The 24724-nt window shown below is 55.9% G+C and overlaps 2 protein-coding genes across 4 annotated transcripts in view; both read right to left on the bottom strand.

Moving 5' to 3' along the window:
- MRPL28 (mitochondrial ribosomal protein L28) overlaps positions 1-438 on the bottom strand; it is a 3428-nt gene extending 2990 nt beyond the window's left edge. The window contains exon 1 of the mRNA XM_025878108.2: positions 381-438. The gene's annotated coding sequence lies outside the window, so the exon portion shown is untranslated. The remainder of the gene's footprint in view (positions 1-380) is intronic.
- A 1595-nt stretch (positions 439-2033) lies between these two features.
- On the bottom strand, positions 2034-11384 carry PGAP6 (post-GPI attachment to proteins 6). 3 transcript variants are annotated; one of them, XM_025877930.2, is made up of 13 exons: positions 11110-11384; positions 7491-7668; positions 7220-7412; positions 6866-6993; positions 6407-6675; positions 5979-6310; positions 5525-5615; positions 5319-5442; positions 4787-4923; positions 3759-3937; positions 3527-3673; positions 2797-2913; positions 2034-2451 (listed from the first exon to the last, which is right to left on the bottom strand). In XM_025877930.2, the coding sequence occupies exons 1-13, from the start codon at positions 11228-11230 to the stop codon at positions 2155-2157; spliced, it is 2313 nt and encodes a 770-aa protein (XP_025733715.1). In that variant the 5' UTR covers positions 11231-11384; the 3' UTR covers positions 2034-2154. The 3 variants fall into 3 exon arrangements, with proteins under 3 accessions (XP_025733715.1, XP_025733716.1, XP_025733717.1); XM_025877931.2 differs by having other exon boundaries at positions 5991-6310; positions 11110-11383; XM_025877932.2 differs by having other exon boundaries at positions 6162-6310; positions 11110-11382.
- Positions 11385-24724: the final 13340 nt, after the last annotated feature.

Genomic DNA, 24724 nt, shown 5'->3' with positions numbered 1-24724 from the left:
CTCCCGACCGCTGCCCCGACCGTGGCCCCCAGACTCCCGACCCCGGTCCCCCCGACTACCGGCGCGGCCCCACGACTCCAGACCCCGCCTCAACCACCCGTGTAGCCTCTTCCCTCGCCCCGACTCCTAATCCCGGACTCTGACCCCCGACCCCACCCCAGCCCCCTGACTGCCGACGCCGACCCCCGGACTCCCGACCCCGGTCCCTCCGGCCCCGACCCCGGTCTCCCGGACTCCCGACCGCGGCCCCAGGACTCCAGATCCGGCCCCAACTACCCGTGTAGCCTCTCCCCTCGCCCAGACTCCTAATCCCGGACCCTGACTCCCGTCCCTGGCCCGGATCTACAGTCCCTACTCGCCCCTCGAGACCCGATCCTGACCTAGCCCACAGCCTGCCTCTCCGAGTTCCGCGCTCCACCGGAACCAGAAGTCGCGACCCAGCGCCTACACCCCATCCGCCGCTAACTGGCTGAAAAGTCCGTCAGTCTACTCTCGTCCCGCCCCGTTTCCTGTCTTTAGGGACCGTGGAAAATGCCCGGCCGTGACGGCAGCAGCTCAAGGCACCGTCGGCAAATGCGGATCCTTTTCCCCCTGAGAGGAGCTGGGGGCGGGGAGGGGGCGTGGAGTTTGTCATCCTCTGTCCCACCCCCTCTCCTCCCGGATGGAGAGCAGAAATCAATGTAAAAACTCTTGTGTCTCGGGCGCCTGGGTGGCCCAGTCGGTTAAGAGTCCAAATCTTGATTTCGGCTCAGGTCGTGATCCCAGGGTCCTGAGATCGGGCCCTCGCGAAGCATAGATCCTGCTTAAGATCCTCCCCGCCCCTCGTCCCCCGCACTCTCGCTCTAAAATAAAAGACTCTTGTGCCTTGAAATATCACTGTAGAATATTAAACTCACCAATCACAGCAAAATCAGAGCTACATAAAAATGTCTTAATGTCTTAAAAACTTGTAAAAAAAAATTGTAACCTCCCAAACCACCATATATAAATGTTTGTTTCCCCTTTACAAGCCTAGAGAATGTGCTAGGGGCCGAGTGCAGGGTGAGAAGGGGTGGGGGAGGCCGACAGGGAGGCAACAGCGGGACAGGAAGGGAAGCCCCGGGGCCAGTAGGTGGGAGGGCTGTCTGTCCCCACCCTAACCCCACCCCACCTTCAGAGGCCTCACCTTCCTGTGGCCATTTCCGGCCACTTCGGGCACCCCCTGGTAGGCAGCAACGGCAGTCTTGCCTTAGGGGAGGGGCAGTCAGCCCCCCTTACTGCTTCCCCCACAGAGGATGGAGAAAGGCTGGGCCAGGTCTCAGGGAAACCCCTCCCCAAACACACGGTTAGGCCTGTACAGGGCAGCAATCACCACTTGCCTTCCTGGAGCAACTGGAGAGCATGAGTGGCTCCCCAGGCAAGGGCCCAGGAACCCATGGGCTGGCTGGAGAGATGGAGCTGGGACAGGGTGGGACCTGTGGTACTGCACTCCCAGAGCAGCTCGGCAGCCCCCTCCCAAGGAAGCTCTTCCCAAGGGGCGGCACCTCCAAAGCAGAGAGCCGAATGGAGGGGAGGAGCAGGACCAGCCGGGCAAAACCCAGCCTCTCAGTGCCCAGCAGGTGCCTGGTGACTGTGTTCGCCTCTCCCCACACCACTGCATCAGCAGGGAGCATGCCCACACCCGGGGAGGCCGGCATCAGGGCACACCTCGTCACGGAGCCAGAGACGCAAGGAGGGCAGGCTTAGTGGGGCGGAGGCCTGTGGGAAGTGGGCTCAGGCCTCCTCTGTCCCCCTGAGCCTCACCTCACCACCTCACAGGGAACAGGGACGATGGGGGAATCTCGCTCCACATCGCCAACCATCCTTCAGCCAGCCAAACACAGAGCCTGCCCCTGCATGGCACCCACGGTCTCCAAGCAGCCAGGCCCAGGCCCCAGGGGCCCCTGCAGACACCAGCTGGGACCTGCAGAGGGACCGTGGTAGCCAGCAACCAGCAGGCACAAGGGAATGGCGGCGGGGGGGGGGGGGGCAGTCCTCTCCTCGGGAGGAAGCCAGAGAGTGCAAGGGCAATTTTATTCAGTTGGAAATTGATCTGGACAGGGTCCTTCTCCTTTGGTCCTGCCCCTGGCCAGAGAGGTCCTGTTTACAGCTGCCGGGCTCCCTGAGCTGGCCACATCACGTCACTGTGTACAGGTCCTCTCGGTGGTTCTTACAGATCTGATAGTGGCAAATGAGCTTCTGCGAGCAGGCCCAGGGCTTGGTGTGTTGCTCACGCGGCGGCAGCAGGAAGGCCGCACTCCCCGCCAATAGCATGTGCCAGATGCTGTGCGTGTAGTAATAGTTGTCACTGGTCATCATGGAGGTATAGATGGCAATGGCCACAGCAGCCATCGAGATGCCAGGCAGGAGGTAGAAGACCCAGCGCTGCCAAGAGGTGGGGTAGCAGTGCCGCCGGTACCTGCAGCGGTACACCTGGAGAGAGCCAACACGTGAGTTCCAGCAGAGGAGGCTGAAGCCGTGGCTCCCGGGGCCTCCCTCCCCCAGGCCTGGGCAGCGGGACCTCGTCGTCAGTGTGGCTGCTTGGAGAGGGCCCTAAGGGCACAAAGACCTGACAGGTGTCAGGCCCGGGCCTCGGGCATGAAGCCGTGCTGGGCGCTCGTGGGTGCCCCCAGCAGTCCTCGGCAGATGTGCAGGACTCGGGCCCAGGGGCAGGAACATGGCCAGAATGAGTGGTCTGCGGGGAGCCCAGACTCTCTTATCCCAATCACCAGGGGAGGGGGTTCTGGCCAGGAGCGCTGGCTTGTCCCAGCTCCTTACCCACATGGTGACCATGACCACAAAGGCAAAGAGACAAGGCCCCATCATGTTCCAGGCACCCCTGCGGTCCAGCTGCAGGGACATGGCGAAGATCAGTGTGCCCAGGAGAAACAGGACCTGGGCAAGACACAGGGGTGACCACAAGGTCATGGAACCCTCAGCCAGTCGTTCATGACAACGCAAAGTACAGTAGGAAATGGTGACCTGGGCATGGTCATCGTCCTGCTGGCCCCCACTGTCCCTTGGCCTTAGAGTTGCTGGCACACTTTGTCCTGCTCTGCATTGCTGGGACCCAGGGCTCCCACTGATCCATCCACAAGTGGACTTCTGAGGCACAAATGTGGCCAGGCAAGGCCCCAGGGCATGTGTCCCTATTACCCAGAGCTAGTTGAGGCAGAAAAGTCCCCAAAGTGTCCTCTACACAAGGACTGCAGGAGCACAGCTGGAGGCTTGTCAGGGAGGTCTGGCCTAGGGTTGGCACTCTAGGCTTCCTCTCTGAAGGGGGCTCTGGGAGAGACAGGCTGGGGGCCTCACTTGACCCTGCCCACCATCTTTCTTTCCTGGCCCTCTCCAAGCAGCCGGCCCCCTCCCAGCTGGAGGCAGCTTCTTCCAGCAGGAGAATGGTCATTACAAGAGATGGTGGGTTTCTAAGAGCCAAGCCCTCTTTCTGGTCTCTTCCTCAATATGGGGCACGCCTCGAGCCCAGACCCAGGCGTCAGGAGTCACTCACATGTTTCTGGGCTGCCTTCAGCCGCGCCATGCAGAGGATGGTGACCCAGATGGACACCCCAGAGCCCAGAAAGTCACAGTACTGCAGGGTGTCATAACTGAGGATGCACAGCACGGCCTCCCCGGGCTGGTCGCAGGCATGGTAGAACTGCAGAGCAGGGGTGGTAAGCTGCGGCCCAGCGCCCCCCAGCCAGCCCCACCCCCACATCCCCAAGGCAGTGGAGCGCGCCTACCGTGGAGAAGAACATGGTGTAGGCATAGACGGAGGCCTCCACCAGGAGCAAACGGTGCACCGAGACAGCAATGGGGGCCAAGAACATGAGGTTGCTGAGGGTGAGAAGGAGGGTGGCCACCCTCTGCTGGGCCACAGTCTGGGCTGTGCTGTTGTCCGTGCAGCTCCATCCACGCCAGCCTGTGGGCCAGTGTGACGCCAGGGGGCTGAGGCCGGGTGAGGGGGGGGGTCCTTCTGAAGCTCAGGGCCTACCCCTCCTCTAGAGGCCTGCAGAGAAGCCCTTTCCTCACCCGGGGCAGGCGTGGGCAGGCACAGGGCAGGCGTGGGCAGGTGTGGGGCGGGCCGGGGCAGGCATGGGCAGGCGTGGGGCAGGCGTGGGGCAGGCGTGGGCAGGCGTGGGGCAGGCGTGGGGCAGGTGTGGGGCAGGCCGGGGCAGGCGTGGTGCATGCGTGGGGAAGGCCGAGACAGGTGTGGGGCAGGCCGGGGCAGGTGTGGGGCATGCATGGGGCAGACTGGGACAGGCGTGGGGCAGGCGTGGGGCAGGCCGGGGCAGTTGTAGGGCATGCCGGGGGCAGGCGTGGACCGGGCGTGGTCCAGGTGTGAGCCAGGCTGGGCAGGCATGGACCAGGAGTGGGCCAGGTGTGAGCCAGGCTGGGGCAGGCATGGGGAGAGCAGGCCAAGGTCAGGAGGAAGGACTCTCTCTGGGGGTGCCATCTGTGCCTGGGAGGCAGGGGGCAGGGGACTGAGGAAGCAGGGGAGGAACGGGGAGGGGGCATTTGCCCTTGTTTGGCAGAGTCACTCTCCGGCCTTGACAGAGAGGAGATGGGCTCCCAGAGGAAGGCGCCGGGCTGAGAGGCTAAGGGCAAAAGGGTCTGCAGGCAAGGTGCCTGGCTGGCTCAGTGGGAGGAGCATGCGACTGTTGATCCTGGGGTCGTGAGTTGGAGCCCCACCTTGGGTGTAGAGATTACTTAAATAAAGAAACTTGAAAAAAAAAAAGAAGTGTCTGGGGGCCTCGGGCCCGGCCCTCACCGGCCTTGCAGCTGCAGCCTGCATACAAGTAGCTGAGTCTGCGCAGCAGGAGGCACTGGCCGTAGGGACCGCAGTCATTTAGGCAGGGCACCAAGGACAAGGTGGTCTCCACGAGGACTGAGGCCTGCTCGCACTCCCTGTGAGGAAGGGGCCACAGGAAGGCTAGCTGCTGACATCTGCTGGCCAGTCCCTCATCCGTGCTCTCAGCAGGCTCTTGGACACACGAACCCAGACTTGAGGCCCCCAGGCTCCCAGCCTTGGAGGACAGCAGCCGTGAGCCCTGCCGAGGCCGAGATGCCCTTTCCCCTAGCCCTGCCCTGAGTCCCAGTCTCCCAGGCCTGTGTCCTGGACTGGTCCCCCTCGTCGTGTCCTGACTCCCGGGGCTGCAGCAGGAAGGGTGAGCAGAATCCTTCATAACTCCTGGAAGGCAACTGACCCCACGTGACTCGCAGGAGGCTTGGTCACTCCCGAACTTGCACCCAGGCAGCCCCATGCCGCCCGCCCCCAGCTGGTAGTCCCCAGGTCTACTTACTCAGGACTCTCGGGGCATACAAGCTGCAGGGAGAGGTACCAGTTGTCCGTCTCTGGGTAGGGGATGATGAGGTCGGCCTTTCGCGATGTGGCACTCAGAGACAGGGGGTGGCCCTGGAAGAAGGCTGCAGGGAAGGGGGAGGGCCTGATCAGAGGCGGCCAGAGGCGCTGGCCGGGGACACTTGGCCGGATGCTGCTGGCCCATACCTGTGGTGCAGTTGAGCGACGTGTTGAAGCCGAGGAAGGGGGAGGCGGCATTCACGCAGACCGCTACCAAGGTGTTGTTGGTAATTGCAGTCTGGAAGGCGAGGCCGTGCAGTCAGCCCCAGCCCCAGTGCAACTGCCCTAAGTTCCCACTCTCTCTGGTGCTGGGCTCCGTTCTCGGTGGCTCCTGCTGGCCCAGGGCCCTTCCGGGACCTGTCCTTCCAGGACTAGGGACACCCAGCCCGATCCCAACCGTGGCCTCACTTCCTTAGCCCACAGAACAGGCCTTCCTTTCCTCAGACAGAGCCCCTACTCTGCCCCAAAGACTGCTGGGGTCAGCGTGTTGCCCGAAAGGCTGACCTTGTCTGTGCCAAAGTCAAGGCAGGAAGACCTGAGCAGCATCCCTCGGCCTGGGCAGGTGAGAGCCCTGAGCTGAGCCCGGCCGCGAGGCACTCACAGGTAAAGGTACCTTGTTGGCCTGCAGGGAGATGGTGAGGGAGCCCCCACTGTCCATGCCCGTGCTGAGGTACAACCGCATCACTGACGGCGTGGCTGACCGCACCAGCACCGGGACCCTGTCCGCGGGCCAGAAGCGTACAGACACCACGTCCGTGTCTTCCCGAATGACCGGGTAGCTCACCAGGCAGAAGTGGCCACCGTCCACCCTGCTGCTCCTGCCCAGGCCGTGGCAGCCGGGACTCGGGGTCAGCAGACCAGTGGAGGCGTTACAGCTCTGGTTTGGGATGCTCTGCAGGAGGTGCTGGGAGTTCAGATTCCACGGCCTGCAGGCTGTCAGGAGGACAAGGGGCTCAGCTGCAGGAAGGCCTGGGGGGTCAGCGGCAGAGGGCGGAGCCACCCGCGCCCTGCCCCCTCCACACAGCCCACCTGTGAGGGCAGCTACAGCCCTGAAAGCCACCAACACGTGAGGCCCCGCCAGGCTCTTGGCGGTCACTTGCAGCCACCGGTCCCCAGGGGGTGAGGGCAGGAACAGGTGGCAGGCCCAGGTGGGGCTGATGCATGTGAGCACCTTCTGGAAGTTTCTGGGCAGGGTGGCCGAGCCCACGGTAAGGCGCACAGGGCAGCCCAGGCTCCCATTGCTCACACAGCCCTGCAGCTCCAGCCGCAGCTCCCGGGTGTACTCAGGGATGAAGATTCTGTGGCCAAGGGGACACAGTCTCGCTCAGGCTCTGTGGCCACCACCAAACCCCCCATCACTCACACTCGGGGTGTTGGCCCAAGGGGGCTGGGCATTGGGCCCTGAGGCCCAGCCCCACACAGTGAGGACAGTGGGATCACCCACTCCACCGCACCCAGAGGCTAGGCCTCCCCGAGGGTCCCACTCACTTGAGGTAGCTGGGATGGGAGAGGAGAGTCTGCGGAAGGGGAACGTTGGGCTCCAGGATAAAGACCTCGACTGCCCGCACAATCAGCATGTCGGGCTGGAAGATGTAGGCACAGGTGGGAGCAAAACCCTGGGGAGAGAGTGAAGTGTGGGGGGGGAGGAACATGCAGACATCGGGGGGAGCGTCAGGGCCGGAGCAGAGAGCCCAGGCATGGAATGGGGGCCAGGCAGGACTGGACCAGAGCAGGGCAGCAGAATCTAGAGGCAAGTCTGCCCTGGGGAGGTAAACGACAGTGACTGGGCACTCATGCAGTGAAGGATCGTGCCCCCCCATCCTCGGAAGGCAGCCCCCTCACCTTCACCTCAATCTTCTGGGAGGAGGGGGGCAGGTGGGCGGCCACAAACCAGTCCCCGGGTGCTGGGTGGGAGATGTTGATGGAGGCGTTGCTCTGCAGCATCTTGATGAAGAAGGGGGACTGCACAGACGTGTTGGCAGGGAAGCTAGTGCCCAGAGGGTTGATGACGGGAGGGGCGCCGTACCGGAAGTACCTGGAGACAGGGAGAGCAGGACAGGCGTCAGGGGTGGGCGCTGGGCGGGCCTGGGCGGGCGGGCGGGCGGGCACCTACACAGTGATCTCCATGTTGGCGCACGCGGGGCTGCTGCCCCGGGACACCTGCAGCAACCAGCGCAGCAGCACGGTGTCCGGGGGCACGCGGAAATGGAAGAGTCTGGCGCTGCCATACCAACTGTAGAAAGACAGCTTCTGTGGGGACTGTGAGAAATGTTCGGACACCAGCCTGACGTCTGCGGGGAGAAGGGTGCTGTCAGCCAGGCACCCGCCTCCTCACAGGGTCCCACAGAGGGATGAGCCTGGCACCCCCAGCTGGATCCGTCGCTGTCCCCCCCCCCCCCCAGCGGGCCCAGGACTTACAGGTTTTCCCGCCACCACCACATTCCCTCTCAGCTGCCGCGCATTCTCGACCACGGCTGTCATCTTTCTAACCCTCTCCACCCCCACCACTGATCTCTCTGGGGCATAGGCTCAGACCCTGAAGCCATGTCTCTGCCAAGCCTCCCCAGATCACCGACATCCCACCCATCGGGCAGCTTCCAGAACGAACCCCCCACACCTGTCACCACAGATGCCTCCGACACCGCCCCACACCCCACCGCCCCCGCATGCTGTCATGGTCTTACTCAGTACTGCAGCCCCTGCAGTTCGGGGGCCAAGAGATGGAGGCTGAGGGTCTTGGGAAGTGTTCAGGGTGGTAGCCCTGCCCCCACCTCACGTTTGTCCTGGGCACCGGACACCAGAACACTCACTCCACCCCTCGGAGCCCTTCCTGCTCCATGCTGTGGGGCATGTTGTGCTGAGGGGATTCAGGCCCAGAGCCTGGCCCTGTGCTCAGCCCCATGATGACTTGAGACACAGCCAGACGAGAGCCTGAGTTCCCACTCACCCAGAGAGGAGGTGAGCAGAGACCCTGGGGGGGAGGAGGGCCCAGGCAGGAAGGCTGGCCGGCTGTGAAGACGAAGGGACAGCTGGTTCCTGTGCTCACGCAGGGTGGCACAGAGACAAACTGCCCATGGCCCCAGCCTGGGGTGCCCCCATGCCCACCCTCCTAGCCGCTCTCAGGTCCCCACCTCTGTAGCTCCCCGGCTACCCTCCCCTCCACACTCTAAACCTCAGCCTGTGTCATGCCAGCCATTCCAGGACCAGCTCTGAGTCTTCTGGGGCTCAGCACAGAGACCAGAGGCCCCTCCCTGGATTAGGCCCCTGCTGGGGGTGTTCACTGACTGAGCACAACCTGCACCAGAGCAGGTGTCTGACCCCATGCGTGGTGCCCACCCACAACGCTCCCTCTTGGGGCTCCTACAGGACAGAAACACCCTGAGTGTTCTTTGTGCTCTTGGGGACAGCTAATCGGGCGTGGGGTCTGGTCATGTCGTGCCTGGGCTGGATGGCTGGGAGTCCAGCCCCAGCACCAGTTCAGGCCTCATACCTCTGGTGACCTTGGATGTCCCTTCTTTCTCTGAGTCCTAGCTTCCTTGTGAGTTGGCTGAGGTAGACAGCACCTCCCTTCAGGTGCCCTGCCCTCCAAAGTTAATGGATATTAAAGTGCTTCCGGAAGAAATGCACTGTGGACACAGGGTGCGGCCTCCCGCTCTTCCAAGCTGAATGCCTCTCTCTGCCCCACTGGGAGAGTGGCTGGCTGACACCACCTCAGCCGCAGGCCCGGGCCCCTCAAGGTGAGCCAGGTGAGAAGGGACGGGAGCCAGGTGAGCATCCGCTCTCCCGCCAGCCTCCTGACCCTCCCATGGAGGCACGGGAGAGAAGATAATGACCCACTTGCAAAGCCAGTCTGAGCTCCAAAGCAGCCCCACATAGCAGGGTGCTCAGGGATAGGCTCTATGGGGGATGAATCCCAGACTCTCCGGGTGGCTGCTGGCCACCAGGTCCCATCCACCAGGCTGTGGACTGAATACTAAGAAGCCAGGAGCTGCTGAACTAACACAAACCTCCTCGTGAGGCTGCTTCAGCCCCCAGGATAACATGATGAGAAGGGCGGAGAAAAGCGTTAGGGAGCCGAGGTAGGATAGCTCCCCACCCCCACCTCAGGACCAGGGGACCTTAGAGAAACAGTCTGCCAACTGGGCACCCAGCACCCTGGCCTGAAAGGAGCAAGGACTTCTGGCCATTGCCAGGGCCGGAATGCCAGCCTGAGGGCACCTGGAACACAGCTGGTAGGTTTCAGCAGGTGCATAGGAGATAAGAGACCTGCTCAAGGTCCCCCTAAGACCCAGTGAACCCCTTTCCCAGGGCTACTTAGCTCCTTCAGCACCCCAGCTCTATAGCCTGACCTCCCTGCCCCAGACACCCACGGGGTTATCTTGCTGAACACCAGGCCGTTAGCACATTACCTCTATCAGGGAGCACCAGCTTCACGTACCCCAGCCGTGTCCCACAGGCCCCTCCAAGGACACAGGGTTAGACAGAAAAGAGAGAAAGTCCCTGAGTCTGTCCTGGGATCCCCAGAGAGGGCACACTATCCCACACCCTCCAAAACAGGACAGGTACCCAGTACAGAGATTTTGCCCATGCACAGACTCCAGAAACCAGGGCCACACAGTGGCCTGACTTCTCAGCAGGCCTAAGAGGTGAGGGGCTGCCCCAAGTTTTCCATCTCCATAAGCCTCCCACCAGTGAGCCCTCACCCCGCCCTGACCCCAGGATAGAGAAAAAGGTGGACGTAAGTCTGGCAATATCCAAGGGAGCAATTGAATCAGGAGCCAGTCTCTGGGGAAACCACCTTTCATTTCAAGCTGTGCCAAGCTCAGAAACCAGAGGCGCAGCTCTCAAAGAAATAGGAGCTTGGAGGGTTTCAAAGAAGGGGGGAGGGGGAGGGGGCCAGGAAGTGGAGGGAGAGAGCCCCATGCTGTGCTGGATAAGCTGCCTGCTGCCCCCAGGGGGCATTAGGGCCCTCCCAGCCCTGGCCCCAGAGCTCTCAGGGAGGCTACTCAACACCTCCAGGAGGACCCTGAGGGGCAGCATCTTCTGGTCTAGCCACCTCCTGGTGGTTCAGTCCAGGGTGGGGACCCTCAGACCACCCTGGCCTACCAGGCTCCTCGGGTCCCCCTGGGAGTCCAGCCCCAAGAAGCACGGCTGCTGAAAGTCACTGCACTTGGGTTGGCTATGTCCCTGTGAAGGGTGAAGATGGGAAACCCACCTGGCCCCTCTCCTGGACCTAAGCAACTTTCTCCCAACCCCGCCCCTCTCTGAGGCCAGAGGGGCGCCCTGGATGCCCACCGCACAACCTTTTCTCCAGTGGGCCTCCCAGCTGGGTCCCCCCCCCCCACACTCCTCCACCTCCACATCCCTTTGGGCGCGGCTGTGCCCTCCCTAAACGCCTAGGGAGGAACCGGGAAGGGAGGGCGCACTCCAAGGGGCCAGTCTGGACGAACTCGGCCCTGGGGACAGTGGAGGGGGCGCCGGCGTCCCTTCCACCCCGACTACTTCTACTTTAACACGGGGCGCCCTCAAGGGGATGTCCTGACCCCGCCCCCCCCCGCCTGGGGTGGGGACCTGGGCCCTGAGCCCGCGCCAGGTGAGCGCACAGGCGCCCCCAGGGTGAGTCACAATCCAGACACAATCCAGACTCCGCCTCCCGGCAGCCCCCCAACACGCCGGGCCCCAGCCCACGCCCCCCCCCCCCCCATGGCTCCCGCGGGTTCGCGCCGGCTCACCGCTCTTCCTGCTGTCGCCGGCGACGGCAGGCGGGGGCCCAGCGAGCAACATCAGCAGCAGCGGCCCCGCCACTGCCACCGCCACCGTCGCGCCCCCGCTCCCGGTCCCAGCCCGGCCCATGGCTCCGCGCTCGGCCCGGCGCTACCCGGACCGCGTCCCCGGCCGCCCGCCCCCGCCGCCGCCCGGGCAGCCACCGCCGCCACTGCGGCCCCCGCCGCCGCCGCTGCCGCCTCTGCCCCGGGCTCCCATCGTCCCGGCCGGTCCCAGCCGCCGGCGCCCCGGGCACTTCCGCCTGCGAGGCCCCGCCCTGCTAGGAGCAGTGGCCGGAGCCGGACTCGGGGACAGGAATCGGAAGGAGGACGCTGGCGGGGGGCCGAAGCTGGCCGAAGGCGACTTGGGGACACAGGGGGAGCGCGAGGAAAATGGGTCAGAGGGAGGTCGTGGACTGAGAGGGAATGCCGACCCGCCACCGCGCGCGCAGATGGGGGGAGGCAGGGCGGGATAGGATGGAGGGTCACGCGGTGCGCGCGGGGGACGTGGGACAGAGCTGGCACTGGTGGGGGGAGGCTGAGGGCTGGCGCGGGACCCAGTGGGGCCCTCTGGGGACGTGGAACAGAGCGGGCACGGCGGGGCGGCGGGCTGGCGCGGGACCTAATCGGGCGCGGGAAGGACGTGGGACGGAGGGGACACGGGAGGGCGGCGGGCTGGCTCGGGGCCCAGTGGGGCGCTCTGGGGATCTGGGACGGAGGAGACACGGGGGGCTGGCGGGCTGGCGCGGGACCTATCCCGCGCGGGAAGGACATGGGACGGAGGGGGCCCGGGGGGGGCGGGCTGGCGCGGGACCCAGCGGGGCGCTCGGGGGACGTGGGACGGAGGGGACACGGGGGGCGGCGGGCTGGCGCGGGACCTAATCGGGCGCGGGAAGGACGTGGGACGGAGGGGGCACTAGGGGGGGAAGCGGGCTGGCGCGGGGACCAGTGGGGCGCTCTGGGGATCTGGGACGGAGCGGGCACCGGGGGGCGACGGGCTGGCGCGAGACGTAGTGGGGCGCGCGGCGGACGTGGGACGGAGGAAACACGGGGGGCGGCGGGCTGGCGCGGGACCTAATCCGGCGCGGGAAGGACATGGGACGGAGGGGGCACTAGGGGGGGAGGCGGGCTGGCGCGGGGCAAGTGGGATGGAGGGGGCACAGGCGGAAGGGGCAGAAGGCTGGCACCGGACCCAGTGGGGCGCACGGAGGACGTGGGACGGAGGGGGTACGGGGGGCGCGTGGCGGGCAGGCTGGCGCGGCACCCAGTCGGGCGAAGGAGGGACGTGGGACCGGGATGCATGAGGGCAGAGGGCTGGCGCGGGACCCAGGGATTCAGAAGGGAAAGTGGCGGGGCTTGAATTGGAAACCACTGTGGATCTGAGGCGGCAGGCGAGCGCCCCAAGTGCTTCCTACACTCGTTGGGGTCCATGGGACGCGAGCGTCTGGGTTCCCTGAGTCGTGGGCCGGGCGACGCGTGATGAGGGCCTCGGGGCAGGGTGCGGAGGACGCTGGGGAGACTCGGCCCACCAGCTGTTGAGTCCTGGGCGCGTTTCGGCCTCGCCAGCACGGGCCCTGGCTTTGCGCCACCAGCCCCTCACAGCTGGACTCCCCAGGCCAGGCCTCCCGGTCCTTCACGAAGCCGCTACGAGTGTGTGTAAAGAACACACTTCTGTGGAAAAATGAAAAGGCTCCATGTACGAGTGGGAATTTCGTACTCTATAAGGTGGCGATTTGAATCAGTGAGTGGGATTCACCCTTCACCCTTCACATTGGGTTAGATTCCAAATGGAATAAGGATTTAGGCCTTAAAAAAGAAGAAAACTTGGGAGAACTTTTTCAGAGTCTTGGTGGAAGCGAGGGCGTTTCTAAATAATGACCCCAAACCTAGCAGACTAGAGGGGAGACGGAAATTCAACTAGGTGAAATCAAAGCTTTCTGCAGAGCCAGAGCCAGACTGCCTTATGCAATGTCAAGAAACAATCCTTAAACTGGGAAGGACATGCTTGCCACTCCTATCACAAAGACCCAATCTTAATAAGATTAATAATAGTTTTTTTTTTTAAGGTTTTACTTATTTCTCAGAGCGAGCTAGCACAAGCAGGGGGAGCGGCAGACAGAGGGAAAAGCAGGCTCCCTGCTGAGCAAGGAGCCCCATGTGGGACTCCATGCCAGGACTCTGGGATCATGACCTGCGACAAAGGCAGCCGCTTAACCATCTGAGCCACCCAGGCATTCCAAGATTGATAATAGTTTAGGGACACCTGGTGGCTCAGTCAGTTAAGCGTCTGCCTTCGGCTCAGGTCATGAATCCCAGGGTCCTGGGATGAGTCCCGCTTTGGGCTCCTTGCTCAGGGAGGAGCCTGCTTCTCCCTCTGCCTGCTGCTCCCCGCTGCTTGTGCTCAGACTTTCTCTCTCTCAATCTGACAAATAAATAAGTAAAATCTTAAAAAAAAAAAGATTGATAATAGTTTAATAATGAAGAGTCCCTACAAATCAATAACAAGATACCCACTCTTCAGTAAATCCAAGAAGACTCCTGTAAAGGATATGCAAATGAACAGGAACAGACTCCAACCTCCCCTCCTTAGAGAAATGCAAATTGAAAAGCATGTAGACATCTTTTTTTCTTAAACCTAACAAATCTGCAAAGATCAAAAAGTTTGATCACACTGGAAGGGGACGATTGTGGGCCCCCGGACATTCCTGTATTTAGTGAGCAATAGGTTAGAGCTTCCGGAAGTCTCTGGACTCAGCTACCAAAGTGAGAAGAGCACATAGCTTTGCTTCAATGGTCCCACCTCTGTGCATTTTCCCTGTAGAGATGCTCACAGAAGTGTGAGATTACATTATGGTACCGCATACGTCCAGATATTGGTCATTAGGCAATGGGACATTCAAATCATGGACATTCATACTGTGATTCAAACACTGATACAGTGTGGCGGCAAACCAGAAAGCTCTATATACAGATTGGGAATGGTCTGCCAGATGTAGCTTTGGCTGGAAAAAGGAAAGGGCAGAACAATGGGTATAGAAAGCTACCATTTTCGTAGGAAAATGTTTTTTGGGGGAGGGGTAGAGGGAAGAGGGAAAGAGTCTCCTAAGCAGGCTAGGGGCTCGATTTCACAACCCTGAGATCATGACCTGAGCCACAATCAAGAGTCAGACACTTAACCAACTGAGCCACCCAGGCACCCCTGTAGGAAAATTTTATTTGCATGCACCAAAGACATAGGATGACTGGAAGCATCCAGCAGCAGGTTATGCTGATTGACTCTGGGGGAGCGAACCCACTGGCCTAGGATTGGAAGGAGGGACTTTACCTGTGGGTGTCTTTTGAATTTTGTCCTGCTTGGGAAGAAGGGACTGGGGGTTGTTTGTTGAGAGTTTACAGAAGGGAGGGGGGCAGACACTGACCCAGCCAGCCCAAGACCACAGAAAGCTGGAAAAGGGTGGAGAGTGGAGGCCGGGAGCAGGAAGAAGGCCAAGGTGTGAAGCCATTAAGAGACCCTTCATTCCTTTGGGATCTAGGCTGGGCCCTCCTCACCCTTGGCCGCAGGGGAATCCCCGGGCTGCTGGCCAGTCTCAATTTAAAGGGACTGAGGTCAATCGTGGGATTTTGCTGAGCTTCAATTTTAGTGCACTATGCTGAGCCAGAGTCATGCTGGGACAGCAGCTGCGGTCAGCACTGAGCACTGGAAAACTGTTCCTACCCTGGGCTGAGCTCAGGTCCCCCGCTAGCCCTCCTCACTCAGGGGCTTCCCTTGAGTGTGTCACTTCAGTGTGAGACTCCTGTGCCCCAAGTTCCCCACCAGGTAGGAGGGGAGGTGGCAGACATGCCCCATCACAATGCTGTGTCTGGGGGCTGGTGAACTTATAGATGGACCTGGTGCCCTGGGTTGGTGTCAGGAGACCTGTGCTCAGTACCAGAGCATCAGCAGTGGGAAGGAGCCTAGGATCCACCTGGCAGGGCCTCGGTTAGAAGACAGGAAGCTGAGGCTCCCACCAGGGAAGGCCCTGTCTACAGAGGCTCTTGCTTTCCACCTCGTGTCACACAGAACAGTGAATTCCAACTAGATGAGATGGTCCACTGCTGAGAATAAAACGATAAAAATATTAGAAGGAGACTTAGAACACACCCCTTGGAATAAAGGGATAGGAAATAATTTATTAAGCAAGAGGGACAGGAAACTGGGAAATCATGAAGGAAAAGGTACTCATTTGACTACATTTTAAAAAATGTAAGTATGGGCACTTGGCTAGATCAGTCAGTAGAGCCAGCTACTCTTGATCTTGGGGTCCTGAGTTCCTGAACTCCACGTTGGGGGTGGAGTTTACTTTTAAAAAAATGTTATGTAAGGGGCGCCTGGGTGGCTCAGTCGTTAAGCGTCTGCCTTCGGCTCAGGTCACGATCCCAGGGTCCTGGGATCGAGCCCCGCATCGGGCTCCCTGCTCCTCAAGAAGCCTGCTTCTCCCTCTCCTGCTCCCCCTGCTTGTGCTCACTCTCTCGCTGTGTCTCTCTCTGTCAAATAAATAAATAAATAAAATCTAAAAAAAAAATGTTATGTAAGTATAAAAACTGTGAAAGTAAAACGTAGCATAAAAGTCATCAAGTCAGGGGCGCCTGGGTGGCTCAGTCTGTTAAGGGTCTGCCTTGGGCTCAGGTCATGATCCCGGGGACCTGGGATCCTGTCCTGCATGGGGCTCCCTGCTTAGCTGGGAGCCTGCTTCTCCCTCTCCTGCTCCCCCTGCTTGTGCGCACACTCTCTCTGTCTAATAAATAAATAAAATCTTTAAAAAAATGTCATCATCAAGTCAAAAGACAAATGGGAGAATACATGTGCTGTGCATATGATAATGGGTTATTATACCTACAAAGGAAATTTACGCATTGAAACCAAGGCAACCCAAAAGAAAAATAGACTCAGGCAATCACAAGTGAAGGTGCGGGAAGACGCCAGTGGTGGGCGTGAGCCCATGAGCCACACTGCTCAGTCGTCCTGGTGAAAATTCAAGTGCTGGTGTGATTTTAACACAACAGGACGTAGGTCAGAAGCCCAGCCCAATCCAGATGCAGGGAACAGGTGCCTCACACTGTGCCCATGGGAATGCAAACAGCCTCAACCTTTTGAAGGTCACTGTGGCAACCTAAAATGTAACAAACCCGGGAGCCTAAGGACAGACACAGGGAATGGGCCCAGTGCCTGTGTAGTTGCAGGAACCCCGGAAATCTACAAAGAAATTAGGATATGTACCATGAATTTCTACACAGCTTCTAGACAGGTCTATGGGTCTTCTGCAGGAGTACCAATAAAGTGGAGAAATCCAGTTGCTGGATAACATGGATACATTCCATTTCTAAACTGGAATGTTCTCAGATCCTCCCACCAGCTCTGTGGGTGTGGACCCAGTGGACTGCAGTCCACTCACACAGAGGGGAAGACGGAGCGGTGGACAGGGGAGATAATTTCTCTACACGCAGCCTATGTCCGGCCCACATTATTGTGTTTGTTTTGGATAAAAATTTCACAATTACAAAAGAAAAAAAAAACACCTATAATCCAATTTTACTCAACTCATCAGAGGAAGAACTCCAAGGCCTCAGGACCCACACAGTAGAGGAAGAGGCAGGTGTTCAGCCCTGCACAACCTGTGGAATGCTTGAGGTCTTCAGACACCATGGCTGCTCCTTTCCATCCTACCTGGCTTCCATAACTCACACAGGCTCCTCCAAGTGCCTCTTGTATGGGAAGCCTTGTGAAGATCCCAGGTTGGAAGGAGCTCCCCGCTCTGTGCGCTCATGGCCTCCTGTCACACCACCCCACTGCAGGTTTCCTGTAGGAAGGAGTTGGGTCACGCCTTCTGTGGTCTGGGGAGGGGGCAGGGGGAGATGCAGACTTTCTTCTTCCTCTTTGTCCCCATGCCCCAACTTATTGGCATAAACTGGACCAGGATCCTCAGAAATTTGGGTTTCATAGGAATGCCTTCCCCAGGAGTTTTGGAAGCAACATAAGGTTTTTTAATCTTTATTTTACCAAAATAAAATTGTCATTTTTTAAGTCCAATTACTATTATTATCATTTCATAAAGGAAAAGTCATTTCTCTCTTTTTTCTTGTTTTTCTTTTAAAGAATTCTTTTTGTTTTTTATTTTATTTTTTTTAAAGATTTTATTTATTTATTTGACAGAGAGAGACACAGTGAGAGAAGGAACACAAGCAGGGAGAGTGGGAGAGGGAGAAGCAGGCTTCCCGCGGAGCAAGTAGCCTGATGTGGGGCTCGATCCCAGGACCCTGGGATCATGACCTGAGCCGAAGGCAGACGCTTAACGACTAAGCCACCCAGGCGCCCCATCTTTTTTCTTTTTTTTCAAAAAGATTTTATTTATTTATTTGAGAGAGAGAGAGAGAAAGAGAGAGCACAACAGGGGGAGCGGGAGAGGGAGAAGCGGGCTCCCCGCTGAGCAGGGAGCCCGATGCGGGACTCAATCCCAGGACCCTGGAATCATGACCTGAGCCGAAGGCAGACGCTTAACTGACTGAGCCACGCAGACGCCCCAGGAAAAGTCATTTTTCAACCAAAAAAGTAGGAAGCACATATTCTTAGAATTATGTATAAATGAAAGTTAGCCTTTTTTTTTTCCCCTTTAAATTCAGCGTGTGGTTCTTATCCCCATTTTATCTGGGCAAATGAATGCTTCCTGTCCTGGGTGTTGAACACTCATGAACCAGCAGATGAAGGGTAGGAGCAGTACCCTCAGGCTCTTCACCTACTGTGAGCCCGGGATAAGATCCAAATGCCCTGGAGCATGGTGACCAGAGCAAATTCCTGGCCCCCTTCTAAGGGGTAGGTGCAGAGGGTGACAGGGGCATAAGATGCATGCTAGGGCAGGAGGACCCAAGAGTTGTGCTCTGGTTTGAAGGCTCTCATTGGCAGCTCTCACCAGTTAGCCTGAGCTGGCAGATGCTGGAGAGGCTATTAGGGGCCTGTCCTAAGAGGAGGAGCCCATTTTTCCTGTCTCCTCCCTGAAGCAGCCCGAGCAGGGACAAACAGAGGGCTGACATGTCTGAAATTGGAGTCCTGGGGCACTTGGGTGGCACAGTTGGCTAAGCATCCGACTATCGGTTTTGGCTCAGGATGTGATCTCAGGGTTGTGAGATTGAGCCCTGCATCAGGCTCCAAGCTCAGTACAGAATGTGTTCGAGTTTCTCTCTCCCTCTGCCCCTCCCCCCTCTCAAATAAATAAGTCTTTTTTTTTTAAAGATTTTATTTATTTATTCATGAGAGACAGGCAGAGAGAGAGAGAGAGAGAGGCTGAGGGAGAAGCAGGCTCCACAAGGAGCAGGGAGTGCGATGCAGGACACGATCCCAGGACCCCGGGATCATAACCTGAGCTGAAGGCAGACGCTTCACCATCTGAGTCACCAAGGCACCCTCAAATAAATAAGTATTTAAAAAATAAAATAAAATAGGAGTCCCAAGAGGACTGGAAACAGAGAAGGAGGCAGACAAAAATATCTGAAGAATTAGTAGCCAAAAATTCTCAGATTTGGTGAAAAACATTACAGATTCAAATAGCTCAGTGACCACAAAAAGAATCCATACAAAGAAAACCACACCCAAGCACAACTACTGAAAACCATACTTGAGCAGAAGATTTTGAAAGCAGCCAGAGAAAAATGATGTTCAAGGGGACAGCAGTTTGAATGATTTCTAACTTCCCAGAAGTCAGAAACAATGGAGGCCAGAAGTCAGTGGAATGTCATCAAGTGCTGGGGGAAAAAGAAACTCTAATCAACCCACAATTCTATATCTAGCAAAAACATCCTTTAAGAATAAACAAAATAGGGCACCTGGGTGGCTCAATCGTTAGGCGTCTGCCTTTGGCTCAGGTCATGATCCCAGGGTCCTGGGATCAAGCCCTGCATCGGGCTCCCCGCTCGGCGGGAGGCCTGCTTCTCCCTCTCCCGCTCCCCCTGCTGTGTTCCCTCTCTCGCTGTGTCTCTGTCTGTCAAATAAATAAATAAAATCTTAAAAAAAAGAATAAACAAAATAGGGGCACGTAGATGGCTCAGCTGGAGGTATGTGCCACTTTTGATCTCAGGGTAGTGAGTTCAAGCCCCACATTGGGTGTACAGCTTATTAAAAAACAACAACATAGATGAATGGATATAGAAGAGGTGGTATTTATATAGAATGGAATATTACTCAACCATAAAAAAGAATGGGATCTTGCCATTTGTGACTTCATGGACGGACCTCGAGGATAAAATGCTAAGTGAAATATGTCAGTCAGGAAAAGACAATTGCTATAGGATTGTACTCATATGTGGAATTTGAGAAACAAAACAAATGAACCATCGAAGAAGAAAGAGACAAAACAACAGACTCTTAAATACCAAGAACAACCCAGGGGTTGCCAGAGGCGAGGTTAGTAGAGGGATGAGTGAAATAAAGGGGATGAAGGTTGTACCTTCCAGTTATAAAATCAAGAAGTCACAGAGATGAAAAGTACAGCATGGGGAACATAGTCGATAATTCCGTGATAATGTATGGTGACAGATGGCGACTATACTCATCATGGTGAATACTCACGTATTGAGTCATGTATGGAATTGTCGAATCAACACTGAAACTAATGTAACGTGCTAACTATACTTCAATTAAAAAAGAAAGTCAGAGGGGCACCTGGGTGGCTCAATCGGTTGAGCACCCTACTCTTCGTTTTGGCTCAGGTCATGATCTCAGGGTCTTGGAACCCCCACCCCCGCCGGGCTCCACGCTCAGTGCAAAGTCTGCTTGAGTTTCTCTCTCCTCTCCCTCTGCCCCTCCATTTCCGCTCACTCTCTCTCTCTAAAATAATAAATAAATAAATCCTAAAAAAAAGGCAGAGATTGTCAAACTGAATTTTAAAAATAAATAAATTAAAAAAGCAAGACCGGCCTATCTAGAAATGATTCAGTTCAACTATAAAGACATGGATGCGTTAAAAGTAAATGGATGGACAAAGATAAATCGTGTGATAATGAGCATGAGGAACTGGAGTATCTCTATTTTTATCAGATAAGGTAGACTTCGAAGGAAAGATTACGATCAAACATACGCAAAAATAATTTATAGTGATGAGAAGGTCCATTCATAAGGAAGAAGCATGTGTATACACCTACTAAGAGAGCTTGAGATTACATGAAGTAAAAATTGGCAGAATGAGACAAAGAAAGAGGCATTTGCACATGATGAGGGGGGGAGATCTGATGGCTCTGTCATGGCAGTTGACGGAACATGCTAGAGAGAAAATGAGGAAAGACAAAGGATTTAAACCACACTGTCAGCAAGCGTGAACTCATTGTGTTTGTAGAGGACTGCATCCAACCACTGCGGAGTGGACATTCTTTCCAAGTCCCCCCAAAATAGATCACTGCTGGGCCATAAAACAATTCTTGATAAACTGAAAAGAATTTAAGTGATACAGAACACGTTTTTCTGACCAGGATGGAACTAAATCAGAAGTCCTTTAACAGTGACGTGCCTGGAAATGAGCGAACACCAGACCCAGGAGCCGCTCCTGGCTGCAGGCTAGCAGGTGCCGGGGCGTGGCAGCTTTGGAGCCCCAGGGCCACCATTTCCTACAACACAGGACAGAAAATTCCACGGGTATCCAAAGTTTGAATTCTCTTTCTCCCTCTCCTTCTGCCCACCCCCCCAACAAAACAAAGCAAACAAATGAAACAAACTGCAGCTGGGAGAACCCAGTTCTTCCAGGCAATGCCCTCTTTTACTGATGGGAAAGTGAGGCTCACAGGAGCAGGGTTGGGGTTAGGATCTGGTTCTCCTGCCACCCTCCTTCCCACCCTGCAGGGCAGGGTCCCTCCAAGTACATTGTACGAAGACCACCAGCTCGTGCGCAGGAACGTTCCAGAAGTCCAAGGTTGTGCTCATCCCTAATTCCACACAGCACTTCATCGTCGGTCAGACTGACACCCCAACACTGAAACTCGACAGGCCAAGCCTGGAAGGAGAGCGCTGCTAGGAAGAGGGCTGAGAACGAGCCTCTGAGGGCCCGGAGAGCTGCCTGGATCATAAGAGCATCCGACTCCCCCGTACCGGTGAGGGTGAGACTGCTCACACCTCCTCCTCCCTCCTTGGTCTTTGACTTAGGTATTTATCACTGTTGGCAGCCCTCAAGTCCTCACGGCTGTTGGCCAGAGACATCAGTTCCTTGGCCGTGGTCATAGGACTGCCCACAACAGGGCAGCAGGCCCCTCCTCCAGGGAGGGCTCTCAGGCCGGAAGAGAGACAGAGAGCAAGCAAGCGAGAGCAAGAAAGGAGCCGAAGCAGCTCGGGTTGTAGGGGATGTAGCCAGGGTGCGGGGAGCAAGAGCACCTGACTCGGGGAGTCCCAAACAGACCAGCTCCGCCACTCGCTGCTGACAAAATCCAAAGACAGAGAAATGAGTGGTGGTGAAACAAGAAATGGATTGTTTCAGGGATGTCAACACGGCGAGGACAGTAGACTAGCGTCTCAAACACTGTCTGCAAAGTGCCGAAATTGCTTCCAGGTCTATATAAACAAAATGTGGGGTAACGGTGGGTGGGTACGAGCTGGTGGGCAGTGAAAGTCAAACTGATCATTGTCTTGGGGTCAGTCACTGGGTGGTCAGGGTCTCGCTGGCTCAGGGCAGTCCTTACAGTCAGGGGGTGGTTATGGTTCCCACCAGGGGATGCTTTGCCCTCAGGGTCCTCCACCAGAGCCAAGAACCAAGCTAGAAAATCTGAGGTCAGAATGGAGGAGCAGAAGTCCTCGTTCAGGGTCTTTGGTAAGCAAGTGGATTTTTTTGTTTTGTTTTGTTTTTGAGGATTTTTAAAAAATTTAAATTCAATTAATTAACATGTAATGTATTATTCATTTCAGGGGTACAGGTCTGTGATTCATCAGTCTTATATAACACCCAGTGCTCATTACATCACGTGCCCTCCCCAATGTCTGTCACCCAGTTACCCCATCCCTCCACCCCCCTACTCTCCAGCAGCCCTCAGTTTGTTTCCTAGAGTTAAGAGTCTCTTATGGTTTATCTCCCTCTCTGGTTTCTTCTTGTTTCATTTTTTCCTCTCTTCCCCTGTGATCCTCCACCTTGTTGCTTAAATTCCGCATATCAGTGAGATCATATGATAATTGTCTTTCTCTGATTGACTTATTTTGCTTAGCATAATGCCCTCTAGTTCCATCCACGTCGTTGCAAATGGCCGGATTTCATTTTTTTGATGGTTTTGTAATATTCCATTGTGTATATACATGCCACATCTTCTTTATCCATTCATCTGGTGAGGGACATCTGGGCTCTTTCCATAGTCTGGCTATTGTGGACATTGCTGCTATAAACATTGGGCTGCAGGTGCCCCTTCGGATCACTACATTTATATCTTTTGGTAAGTCTTGAGAGTGACATCCCCTAGGGTGCCCAGTTAAGCATTGGCCTTCAGCTTGGGTCATGATCCTGGGATCGAGCCCCTGCTCAGCAGGGAGCCTGCTTCTCCCTCTGCCTCTGAGCTCCTCCCCCTGCTTGTCCTAGCTTTCTGTCTCTCTCTCTCAAATAAATAAATAAAATCTTAAAAAAAAAAAAAGCCCCTTGTGGGGCACCTGGGTGGCTCAGTCATTAAGCGTCTGCCTTCGGCTCAGGTCATGATCCCAGGGTCCTGGGATCGAGTCCCACACCGGGCTCCCTGCTCTGTGGGAAGCCTGCTTCTCCCTCTCCCACTCCCCCTGCTTGTGTTCTCTCTCACTGTGTCTCTCTCTGTCAAATAAATAAAATCTTAAAAAAAAAAAAGCCCCTTGGGATGTCTGTGTGGCTCAGTCAGATGAGCATCTGCCTTCGGCTCAGGTCACTATCCCAGGGTTCTGGGATGGAGTTCCACATCGGGCTCCTTGCTCAGCGGGGAGCTGACTTTCCCTCTACCTGCCACTTCCCCTGCTTGTGTTGTCTCTCTGATAAAAATAAATAAATAAAATCTGGGAAAAAAAAAAGACCCTTCTGAGATATAGGACTTGCCAATATTTCCTTCCATTTGTAGGTTGATTTTTCACTTTCTTGATAATACCAAACTGTTTACCAAAGTGGGTTTTGTCAATTGAGATTCTAACTGGCCGTACATGAATTTCAATGGTCCACAATCTCGCTAATATTTGGAATTTTTTAGACTTTGAAATTTTTTTTAAGGATTTTATTTTTTACTTTGAGAGAGAGAGAGCGAGTGGGGGGAGGGGCATAGGGAAAGAGAGAATCTCAAGTGGACTCCCCGCTGAGTGCAGAGCCCGATGTGGGGCTCCATCCCACAACCGTGAGATCATCACCTGATCTGAAATCAGGAGTCAGAAGCTCAACCAAATGAGCCACACAGGAGCCCCAGACTTTGAGATTTTTACTGTGGCTTTCCTTGCATTTCTCTGATTGGTCCTGAGGCTGAGCACCTTTGTGTGTGTTTCTTGGCTGTTTGGATTTCTCTGGAGAAGAGAATCTTCAAGTATTTGTCGCATGTACTACTGAGTTATCGGGCTTTTACTCACTGATTTCTGGTAATAAGACACTAGACTTGGGGGCGCCTGGGTGGCTCAATTGTTAAGTGTCTGCCTTCGGCTCAGGTCATGATCCCAGTGTCCTGGGATCGAGCTCCGCATCGGGCTCCCTGCTCAGTGGGAAGCCTGCTTCTCCTTCTCCCACTCCCCCTTCTTGTGTTCCCTCTCTCGCTGTCTCTCTCTCCAATAAATAAATAAAATCTTAAAAAAAAAAGACCCTAGACTTCTATAGGTTTTGGGTGCTAGAAACACTCTTTCCCATTCTGTGATTGTCTTTTTTTTTCTTTCTTATGGTTTGTGTGTGTTTTTGAGTAGATTTTATTTTTTTAGAGAAGTTTCAGGTTCACAGCAAAATTAAGCAGAAAGTATGGATTTCCCATATACCCTTGCCCCCAAATATGCACAGCCTCAATCACTATCAACATCCCACACTAGATCATACGCTACATTTGTTACAATCAATGAAGCTACATTAACAATATTATTTGCCAATGTCCATAGTGTTCCCTAGGGTTCACTCCCTGTTGTACATTCTGGATTTGACAAATGTATAATGACAGCTATCTGCAATTGTAGTATCATACAGAATAGTTTTGCTACCTTAAAAATCTGCCCACACCCCTCCTACTCCCCCAACCCCTAACAATCCCTGATTTTTTTTTTACTGTCCCCCTAGCTTTGCCTTTTCCAGAATGTCATGTAGCCTTTTCAGATAGGCTTCTTTCATTTAGTAATATGCATTTAATTTTCCTCCATGTCTTTTTTGTGCTTGATAGCTTATATTTGTAATTACTGAATAATAGCCCATTGTAGGGATGCACCAGAGATTGTTTATCCATGCACCTGCTGAAGGACGTCTTGGTTGCTTCCAAGTTTGGCAGTTGTGAATAAAGCTGCTATAAATATATATGTGCAGATTTTTTTGTACTTACGTTTTCACCTCATTTGAATAAGCACCATGGAGCATGATTGCTGGATCATACGTTTAGTTTTCTAAGAAACTGCCCCAAACTG

The sequence above is a fragment of the Callorhinus ursinus genome, unplaced genomic scaffold (genome assembly GCF_003265705.2).
Source record: "Callorhinus ursinus isolate GAN/ISIS: 27379988/994484 unplaced genomic scaffold, GSC_fseal_2.0 scaffold13, whole genome shotgun sequence".
Classification (NCBI taxonomy): domain Eukaryota; kingdom Metazoa; phylum Chordata; class Mammalia; order Carnivora; family Otariidae; genus Callorhinus; species Callorhinus ursinus.
This window is presented reverse-complemented; position numbering and strand designations above follow the sequence as displayed.